This window comes from Lipotes vexillifer, unplaced genomic scaffold (assembly GCF_000442215.2).
Source record: "Lipotes vexillifer unplaced genomic scaffold, Lipotes_vexillifer_v1.1 scaffold1129, whole genome shotgun sequence".
NCBI lineage: Eukaryota > Metazoa > Chordata > Mammalia > Artiodactyla > Lipotidae > Lipotes > Lipotes vexillifer.
The window spans coordinates 2,853,101-2,864,229 of record NW_006789022.1 but is presented as its reverse complement, the minus strand read 5'-3'; the positions used below and the strand labels follow the sequence as shown (position 1 = coordinate 2,864,229).

The following is an 11,129-nucleotide window of genomic DNA, read 5'->3' as shown; positions in this document are numbered from 1 at the left end:
CTTTCCTGCTGAAGAGCCCCAGCCTGGTGAGTGACCTCCCCCTCCTCGGCCTGGCAGAGGGACAGTCCCTCACCTGCTCCATCAGGAGTGGGAGGGCACCCCCTCCCACTCATATCCCATATGCTGGTGGCATATGGCCTCAGCATCAGGGTCACCCCTTCTTTATAGGAAACTGCAGGCTATGGGTGGGCCAGTCGGCTTCGGGCTGAAGCTCCAGCTTCATTTGACCTCTTCTCCATTTATCCTGCACACAATTATCTGATACTCGCCTGTGCTAGGCCCAGAGCCAGGCTCTAGGATGGAGGGACAAATCAGTCCCAGCCCCCCCAGCTGCCCACAGGCTGAGCCATTGAATGAATGAGCCATTACAGTTTGGAGCACAGCATTAGGGGCTCCCAGCACGGGGGCTGGGTGGGTGGGGGGGAGGCCAGAGAGAGCCGAGTACTGGAGACAGGCCTGCAGTAGGTGTTTAATAACTGAGCAGAACTGTCTCCTGGATGCAGGCCTAGAGGCGGAGATTAACCAGCCCCGGGGCTCCCTGGCCCATGAGGGCAGCCCATGAAAGCAGCTCCTAGGGGCAGTATCCCTCCCCGAACCCCTCTGTGAGTCCCCGTCTCAGTCATCTCCCGTGTTCCCTCAGGAGGTGCCCTGCTCGCGTGCCCTTCCCCAGGGTCTCTGGCCCGGACAGGTCATCATGGTGAGGGGGCTGGTCTTGCCAGAGCCAAAGGAGTAAGTATGCAGGAGGGGAAGGAGGGGCATCTCTGTGCCAGGCACAAGCTTGATAAACATCGCCGCTTTAACCCCCAGCACCACTACTCAATCCCCATCTTCCAGATCAGGAAACAGAGGAGCAGAGAGCAGAAGTAAGTTGCCCAAGGTCGCAGAGCTTGTGAAAGTCTGATCTGGGATTGGGTCCAGGGCTCTGGTGCCTTCGTGGCACCAGCACCTCCCACTCCGGGAGTATCTTCCCTGCCTGTGCATGTGGTCAGGCCAACCAGCCTCTCACCGCAGGTCCCAGCTGGAGCCTCAGGAAAGGCCCTTTAAAGGCACAGGCTGAGACCCAGAGAGAGGATGTGACCTCCCACAGTGCCCTGGTTTAGGAAACACAGCCAGACGACCCCAGAGAAGAGGCCCAGTGCTGGGAGGTGGGGACTTGGAGGGACGCAGTAACCAAGTGGATGCTTCCTGACTTCTCCCATAGGGGGTGCTCATGCTTCATTTCCCAAACCTGCGGATTCCACGCCAGTTAGACAAGTGTCGTTCCCTTTCTTTGTTTCTTTCCTTTTCCTTCTTTCCTTTCCTTCTTCCCCTCCATCCTCCCTTCCCTCCTTCTGGAATTGCATTGGATTTCATGACTTTTCTGAGCCAGATTTCCTGGGTTTGACTTCTGCTGAGGACACTTAAAACCTGTGCAGGGCTTCCCTGGTGGCACAGTGGTTGAGAGTCCGCCTGCCGATGCATGGGACGCCGGTTCGTGCCCCAGTCCGGGAAGATCCCACATGCCGCGGAGCGGCTGGGCCCGTGAGCCATGGCCGCTGAGCCTGCGCGTCCGGAGCCTGTGCTCCGCAACGGGAGAGGCCGCAACAGTGAGAGGCCCGCGGACCGCAAAAAAAGAAAAACAAAACTGTGGTCTTGGGCAAGTCACTACACCTCTCTTAGCCTGGAGTGCTGAGTTCCCCCGTCAGAAAAAAAGGAGAAAGATAATCCCACTCTACAGGGAAAATGAAAAAGTTCCCAGTGAAGGAAAGAACTCCCACTCCTCCCCAAGCTTGGAGACAGGAGACCAGGTGCTTATCTTAGCTCAATTCACATGGTTATTATTAGTGACACAGCGAATGATTTTACTGCTCTCTCTCTCAAGGGCCATGAATTCACGTGTCCTCAGAGGCCAGGCAGGTCACATAAATAGTGAGGCACCAGGTTGGGAATGTGGTGAAGTGGAAAGAATATTTCCATAGATCTTCTGATGCCAGGTCTTCTAATCATTTAGAAGGGAAGCTGAAAGCTCTCTTTTATATAAACTTTCTCAATTTTTGAAAATGGTATTACTTTAAAGTTGAAGAATGCCGTGGACCAGCCAGAACATTTCCACAGGTTAAGTCAGCCCGGGGCCACCGACATCAAGGCTTAGCACCGCACCTGGCACTTAGCAAGCCTTCAGCCCCTTCTCCGGCCCCTTTCCGCAGTTTCACGCTCAGTCTGCTGGACGAGGCCGCCCACGTTCCTGTGACGCTCAGGGCTTCCTTCGCCGACAGAACCCTGGCCTGGGTCTCCCGCTGGGGCCGGAAGAAACTGATCTTGGCCCCCTTCCTCTTCTACCCGCAGCGATTCTTCGAGGTGGGTCGGAGCCAATATGCCTGGTCCCTCTGGGGTGGAGTGCAGAGCTGCATTCCCATCCGGGAGACTGGGGGTGTGTCGGGGGGGCAGGGAAGCCAGTGCCCGCTGGGGGAGAGGAGATCTGGGCTGGGGATCCCATGCCCAGAAACCCCTCTTTAATTAATCGGGGGGGCCTGGCCTCAGCATTATCAAAAAGCCCCCCTAATGACTCCAGTGTGCCGCTGAGGTTGAGACCACTCGTCCAGGGAGAGCAACGACCCCTTTTACAGATGGTGAAACTGAGGCCAAGTCCTGGGCAGATCCTTGTGAAAGGGCTGATGATGAGCTGGGCCCCTAGTCCTGGTCTTTACCACCACTGGGTGCCCCAGTCTTTGTGTCCTTGCCAGGTGGGGCATCCGGCAGGCAAGGGAGGGTCTGGAAGCCTGCAGAGCCCCATGCCCTCCTTTCCCAGGTTCTGCTCCTATGCCAAGAGGGAGAGCTGAAGCTGGCGCTCAGTGGGCAGGGCGTGGGAGCCACCAGCCTGGGCCAGCAAGCCCTGGAGCGGCTGCGGGAGCTGCGAATCAGTGGCAGCGTCCAGCTCTACTGCGTCCACTACTGAGGAGGGATCCAGAGAGCCCGGCCGGAGAAGAGGGCCAGCCTATAGCCGGGGCCCCACCAGATGGCCCCACTCTCCTACCCTCATTAAAATCTCCACCTGCCAACACGGTGTCAGGCCTGGCTCACTTCTGGAACCAGGAGCCTGAGTCTGCAGGTGCTTTGGACCCCACAGCAGAAAGGGGGCACAAGAGTGTGAAGGCTCCGGAAACTCTGCAGTTCCCTCCACCAGGAGCCTGGGATTTGGCTCTGCCTTCCTTCAGGGCCTAGACAAGGAGGCAGGCTTTGTAGCCTAATGAAGGTACTCCAAAATACAGCGGCTTTAAAAATTTAGATGTTTATTTCCTTCTCATCTAAACAGAAAAATCGTCCAGGTCAGTGGGGCAACTTTGCTCATTATGGACCTTCTGGGTCATCCTAGGCATCATGCCACCACCCCCAGGGCATCAGCATCACCTGCATGGCAGAAGCTCAGTAGCCACCGTATCTAGGTTTCAACCGCTGAGAAGGCAAATAGAGAATACGGACAAGGCCCATCTGATGTCATAAGCCCAGGCCTGGGATTAGCACACGCTATCACTCACATCTCATTGGCAAGTACCCAGTCACGCAGCCACATTATCTGCAAGGGAGTCTGCAAGTGTCCTCCACGGGATGACCACGGGCCTGGCCATTGTTCTACTCCTGTGATTCCTGGAATATTTGGTTTTATTTATATTATACCATCTTATTTTGTGTTTTCTATTTACCATTGCTATTTTTCCTCATATTTTCAGCTTTCGTACTTGCTATTGGATTGATAAAGTCTTCTTTATCACCCTCCGCCTTTTTTTTCTTATGCTGATTTGGAAGTTGTAAATTCCATTTTATACTTCTAGTGGTTATCCTTACTTTTTATTATATTTTTTAGTTAACACAATAAAATTGACTTTTGTGGGTGGGTAAAATTCTGAGTTTTAACATATATGTAGATCTGTGTGGCCACTACCACGATCAAGATATATAACAACTCCATCATTCCAAAAAATTCCCTGGTGTTACTTCTGTGTACTTGCACCTCCTCCACCCCCTCCCTTAACCCCCAGCAACTCCCTGATCTGTTCTCCATTACTATATTTTGTGGTTTTGAGAATGTCATATAAATGGAATCGGGTAGGATGTGACCTTTTGAAACTGATTTCTTTCAATCAGCATTACCCTTTGGAGATTAATCTAAGTGTCTGTATGTATCAGTGACCCATTCCTGTTTATTACTCAGTAGTAGCCCGTTGTACCACAATTGACCCACTGAAGAACATTTGGGTGGTTTTCAGTTTTTGACAATTAATGAATAGAGCAGCTATATGGTAAATGCATGGTTAACTTTAGAAGAAACTGTCACAATTTTCCAGAGTTGTTTCAGAGTAGTTTGGGGAATTTTGCTTTCCCACCAGCAATCTATGAGGTTTCCAGTTGTTCTGCATATGCTCATCAATACTCATAATTGTCAGTATTTTTTATGTTAGCCATAAAGGTATCTTTATGGTAGAGGTATCTCATTGTGGCTTTAATTTGTATTTGCCTAGTGGCTAAAGATGTTGAGCATCTTTTTATGTGCTAATTTTCCATCTGTGTATTCTCTCTGATGCAGTGCCTGTTTAGATCTTTTCTCCATTTTTAATTGAGTAGTTTGTTTTCTTATCACTGGCTTTTAAGAGTTTCTTTATATAGGCTGGATAAATGTCCTTTGTCAAATATGTGATTTGCAAGTAATTTCTCCCAGTCTTATCTTTTCATTCTCTAAACAGTTTCTTTCACAGAGCAAAAGTTTTTAATTTTGATAAAGTCCAATTCATCAGTTTTTTCTTGAATTGTATTTTTGGTGTCATATCTAAGAAGTTTTTGCCTAATGAAGATTTTCTCCTTTGTTTTCTTCTAAAAGTTTTATACTTCCTAGTTCACATGTAGATCTATGATCCATTTTAAATTAATTGTTAATTATGTTGTGCAGTTTAGGTTGAAGTTTTATGAGGTTTCTTTTGGTTTGGTTTGGTTTGGTTTTTGCATTTGGATGTCCAATTATTCCAGTAACATTTTTGAAAAGACTGTCCTCTGTTGAAGTGCTTTTGCAACTTTGTCAGAGATCAATTGGCCATATTTGGGCAAGCTTATTTTTGGACTCTATTCTGTTCCGTTAATCTATGTGTCCGTCTCTTGGCCAATAGCACACTGTCTTGACTACTGCATCTTTGTAGTAAATCTTGATAATGGGTAATGTAATTCCTCCAACTTTATTCTTCTTCAAAACTATTTTGACTCTTCTTGATCCTTTGCCTTTTCTTATAAATTTTAGAAGCAGCTTGTCCATACCTACAAGATATCCTGCCGGGATTTTGAAGGGAATTGCATTAAAATTTATAAAGCAACTTGGGAAAGATTGACCTCTTTATTATGTTGAATCTTGCAATCCACTAGCACAACAGGTCTTACCATTTACTTAGGTCTTTGATTTATTTCATCAGCATCTTCTAGTTTTTAGCATACAAATCCTATACATGTGTTGTTAGATTTATAGCTAAATATTTCATCTTTTTAGGGTTATTGTAAGTGGCATTTTTTAACTTCAGTTTGCAGTCGTTTATTGTAATTATATAGAAATATGATTGATTTTCTATATATAGAAGTGTTTTTGTCTATTACACAGAATCTTTTACATAAATCTTTTACATGTTGTCTGTGAAAAGGGGCAATTTTCCTTCTTCCTTTCCAATCTATAAGGCTTTATTTTTCCTGTCTTATTATGCTGGCTAAGAATTCTAGTGCAATGTTGAGTAGGACGAGTGAGAGTAGACTTCTCTGCCTTGTTCCCAATATTAGGGAGGAAGCCTTATAATATTAACTATAGATTTTTTGTAGATGCCCCTTATCAAGTTAAGGACATACCCTTCTATTTTAGTTTACTGAGAGTATTTATTATTATTACTATTATTATGAATTTATCACAAATGATTATAAATGGATGTTGAATATTGTCAAAGGCTTTTTCTGCATCAAATGATATGAACATTTGCTTTTTATTCTTTAGGCTATAAATATGGTGTATGATGTAATTGATAATCAAATATTGAACTAGACTTGCGTTTCTGTGATGAACTCTACTTTGCCGTGGTGTATTATTCATTTTGAAAATATAGACATACCTCGTTTTACTGTGTTTCATTTTATTGTACTTACAGATATTGCATTTTTTAACAAATTCGAGGTTTATGGCAACCCTGTGTCATGCAAGTCTATCAGTGCCATTTTTTCCAACAGCGTAATTTTTTAATTAAGGTATGTATGTTGTTTCTTAGATATAATGCTATTGTATGCTTAATAGACTACAGTACAGTGTAAACATGACTTTCATGTGCACTGGAATACCAAAAAATTCCTGTGACTCTCTTTATTGTGATATTCGCTTTATTGTGGTGACGTGGAACCAAACCCACAATATCTCTGAGATATGCCTGTAGCTGGATTTGATTTGCTAAAATATTTTTGAGGATTTTAACATCTGGTTTATGAAGGATAATGATCTCTAATATTACTTTCCTGCACTATCATTGTCTGTTTTTGGTATCAGGGTAATGCTGTCCCCTCCTCTATTTTCTGGAAGAGTTGGTAAAAATTGGGGATATTTCTTTAATCTTTCATAGAATTTGCCAGGGAAGCTATCTAGACCTGGATATTTCCATTTGGAAAATTTTTAATTAAAAATTCAATTCCTGTAATAGGACATAGAAATAGGCTATATATCTATTTCATCTTGGGCTGGTTTTGGTAGTTTGTGTTTTTCAAGAAATTGGTCCATTTAATCTTAGTCATCAAATGTATATATGTAGGTAGAGTGCATAATATTATTTTCTTATCGTTTTAATGTCTGGGGGACCTTTAGTGAAAGCCCTTTTTTCATTTCTGATATTGGTAATTTGAACTTTTCCCCTTTTTTTAATTGACCTTTTCAGAAAAACAGCTTTGGCCCTATTGATTTCCTCTTCTGTTTTCGGTTTCCGATTTTATAGATTTCCACTCTTATCTTTATTATTTCCTTCCTTCTGCTTGCTTTGGTTTATTTTGCTCTTTTTTTCTAATTTCTTCAGTTGGAAGCTCAGAATACTGATTGTAAACTTTTCTTCTTTTCTAGTGTAAGCATTTAATACAATAAATTTCTTCTCGGCACTTTAGCTATAACACACAAATTTTGATATTTTGGGTTTACATTTTGTTCATTTTAAAATATTTGCTAATATCCATTGAGACTTCCTCTTTGACCAATGGATTATTCAGAAGTATGTCATTTTATTCCAAGTGTTGTAGATCATTCTGATATCTTTCCACTATTGAGCTGTAGTTTAACTCACAATTTGTATAATTTCAATTATTTAAAAATTTTAAATATTTTCTTATGATCCAGAATATAAGCTTTAGTGAATGTTCTGTGGACACTTGAAAAGAATGTGTACTCTGATGTTGAGTTGAGTGTTCAATAAATGTCAATTAGATCCAATTTGTTGATGGTGTTTTTCAGTTCTTCTCTATTATTGCTGGTTTTCTGGTCTACAGGTCCTATCAGGTTTTCAGAGAGGAATGTTAAAGTCTTCAGCTACAATTGCATATTTATCTCTTTCTCCTTTCAGTTCTGTCTGTTTTGCTTCCTTTATTTTGAAGCTCTATTGTTCGGCGCATATCAAAGTGTGTTTTAGATGTGATACTGTTTCTCCAGGAAAGTGGGGATATTTTGTATATTAATCATGTGGAATAAAAAAAAATACATCGTGCAGAAAAAAATTACCACGCTAGTCCCGAAACAGCGATTCTTAGAAAAGCCTGCTTGCAAGGTTGGCTCTTGGCTAGTATCTGGGAACTTAACTGGTAAACAATTCCCTATACTGACATAAAACATTCCTAACTATTAAGAGTGGCTCACTGTGCCTAAACTGTTTATATAAAAAATATAGTTTATGCTGAATACCCAGTTTCCTTCTGGGAATCTAGAATTTTGGTACATGCTAGGCAGAGGGTGCCTATATTACTTACCCTTTTCAAAAGCCTGAATTTCTAGACTCAGAGAACTTCCCTGGTAGACAGCACTGCACATGTCACAACTCATCAATGGAAGAATGAAGCACATCCTGTGTGAATGCACTGGAGAGAACTTTGGAAGTTTGCCTTTGGTTTTCTTCTGGACATCACCCCATGTGTCTTTTCCCTTTGCTGGTTTCACTTTGTATCCATTACTGTAATAAATCTTAGCTGGAAGTATGACTATATGATAAGTCCCATGAGTCCTTCTAGTGAATCACTGAACCTGGGGTGGTCTTGGGGATCCCCAACACATATGTCTTCTTAATGAATTGACTTTTTTGTCATTTTGGAAAGTCCCTAGTTATCCCTTTACTCTGAAGTCCACTTTTTCTGATATCAATATAGTCACTCCAGCTTTCTTTGATTAGTCTGTGTATGTTGTATCTTTTTGGCATCCTTTTACTTCTTTTTTTTTAACTGGAGTATAATTGCTTTACAATGTTGTGTTAGTTTCTGCTGTCTGTGGATCAGCTATATGTATGCATATATCCCCTCCCTCTTGGACCTCCCTCCCACCCCACCCACCATCCCAGCCACCTAGATCAGCACAGAGCACCATTTTACTTTTAACCTACCTGTATCATTATACTTGAACTGAGTTTTGTGTATATAGCACATAGCTGGGTCATGGTTTTAGTTTTTGTTTGTTGGTTGCTTGGTTTTTTTAATCCATTCTGACAATATCTTTCTTTTAATTGGTGTGTTTAGACCATTTACATTTAAAGTAGTCATTGATAGGTTTGGTTTTAGGTGTACCATTTTATTGTTTGTTTTCTATTTGTTCCCACTGGTTTTTGGTCCTCTGTTTTTCCCTTTCCTGCCTTTTTTTGGATTATTCAAACAGTTTTAGCATCCAATTTCAATTAACCTATTGTCTCTTTTTACTATATCTCTTTGCATAATTATTTTAGTGCTACCTCTAGGAATTATAATATACATACTTAAATTTTTTTAAATTGTATTAAGATATAATTGACATATAACATGATATTAGTTTCAGGTGTACAACATAATGATTCAATATACGTATATATTGTGAAATGATCCCCACAATAAGTCTAGTTAACACCCACCCCCATATATAGTTACAATTTGTTTCTTGTGATGAGAACTTATAAGAACTTATAAGACCTACTCTCTTGGGACTTCCCTGGTAGCGCAGTGTTTAAGAATCCACCCGCCAATGCAGGAGATACAGGTTCAAGCCCTGGTCCAGGAAGATCACACATGCTGCAGAGCAAATAAGCCCGTGTGCCACAACTACTGAGCCTGCGCTCCAGCGCCCGCGAGCCACAACTACTGAGCCCGCACTCTAGAGCTTGCTGTCTAGTTTCATCCCTCCCCTATCCCAAAGGGTTACAAGTATTATCATCTCCCCTTAAGAAGTTGTCTCTTGAGCCTCAGGGAGATGAGTAGCACCCAAGGACTCTGCTGAGATATGGTGGAGCCAGGATTTGGAAGCAGGACTTGCAAGCTCTGAAGGCCCTGCCCTCTCCTTGGAGCCAGACTGACGCTGTGTGGATCTTTTGCAAACAAGCTCCTCTGGGGACATGTGAGAGGATTTACCAAAAAGTGCAGCTCAATCAATGTACAACAAATTCGATCCTATAGAGAATAAAGTTTCAGAGTCTTTTACAATATGTCCAAAGAACTCAAGGTGGAAAAGAACACAATTCAGTGTGCACACGTTCATGCTTCTAAACTCAAGGGATGATATTTAGACAGAAAATCCTTCCCTGCTTGCAGGGGCCAGGTGGATCACGTTCTCATCTCGTAGCCACTTTGCAAAATCTCAACCAGGTCTCCAGGTGTAGTGTCTGGCCTGTGTGCCCTAGAACAGCCAGATGTACATGAACCTGAGTCCCACCGCCCAGAGAGTGGCTTCTTTGGGGGTAAGGGGGGATGCTTCAGCTTCATCAACTGGTGGGAAACTCGGAAGGTGCAAGCAGTTGTCTTGGCCGGCACCCTCACCACCCCCCCACCAAGACATGGGAAAGGAGGGAGGGTCCAGGGACTGTGCTGGCTGAGTACATGTTCATTCAGATGTGCCTTCACATGCACAGGGCTGTGTGGATGTGTTTCTGCACATGTGTACTCATGACACGGTATGTACAGCATCTTTCCAACATGTCCAAGAGCCAGGCCCACCCAGGACAGCACTGAGCAGTCAGTCTCGAGTCCCTGCCCTTCCTGCACACTGACCCTCAAGCCCGGCACCCCCTGCTCATGGTGTTCAGGGTCACATTGAGCCCCCACTTAGATCCCCTCCTGGCCTCAGGATGCCCTTCTTTCAGAGCTGATGTCCTGAAGATGCAAGTTGAAGAGATCTTAATGTGACCCAACAGGCAATTTGGCCAGGGACCAGGACCTTATGGGATCACACAGCTGTCTGCAGTGGGGTGGACACCTGCCATGTGGCCCTCAAGGGCGATGACCTGCTCAAGGTCACTTGTGTGAAGAGTTCGAGCTGGGTCTTTCCTCTGCTCACATCTCCCACTAGGCACCCCATGGTCCTGACTTTCTTCCCTTCCTCACCCGATTCTTCACCGTCCATGTTCCACCCCAGGGCACCCCAGCTGCAAGAACTAATACTTTTTCTATTCCCTCTACATTCCTGATCTGGGGAATGACATCCCCCCTTCCAACCCCTCCTCCAGGTTTCCCAGTTCCAAAAGAGGGCCATCCTAAGTCTTCCATCTCCCTAGCACATCCTTTCCCTCTGCCCCTCCTTCACCCCAACTCCTGCCACCTGCATCCAATCACGAAGTCCAGTCAATGCCAACCCTGGAAGTTTCTCCTGAATTCACTGCCTCGTCCATCTCCCATCCACTGACTTGGTCCAGGGCAGCCTCGTCCCTGCCTCTGTGACCCCCTCGGCCCCCTGACTGTGCCCCCCCCGCTCCCATCACTCCACGTCCAGTCTCCCCAAGACTCTCTGTGACCTGCCTCCTAAGGGCACGTCTGCCCATGACCTTCCTCTGACGTCAGAGCACAGGGAAGGTCCTTTGGGCAGCTCACAGCCTTTCCTGACCTGCCCTCCTCACCTCTCCTCGCCCTCCCTGCTCCACGCAGGCTGACTGGATGACTTGCTC

At 44.6% G+C, this 11,129-nt stretch overlaps 1 protein-coding gene across 1 annotated transcript in view; it reads left to right on the top strand.

Moving 5' to 3' along the window:
* The window catches only part of LGALS12 (galectin 12), a 7,841-nt gene extending 4,906 nt beyond the window's left edge, over positions 1 to 2,935 (top strand). Inside the window, exons 6-9 of the mRNA XM_007462106.1 lie at positions 1 to 26; positions 641 to 729; positions 2,187 to 2,337; positions 2,789 to 2,935. The exon at positions 1 to 26 is cut by the window's left edge and continues 1 nt beyond it. Of these exons, the coding sequence (XP_007462168.1) occupies positions 1 to 26; positions 641 to 729; positions 2,187 to 2,337; positions 2,789 to 2,935 (413 nt within the window). The remainder of the gene's footprint in view (positions 27 to 640; positions 730 to 2,186; positions 2,338 to 2,788) is intronic.
* The last annotated feature ends 8,194 nt before the right edge of the window (positions 2,936 to 11,129 follow it).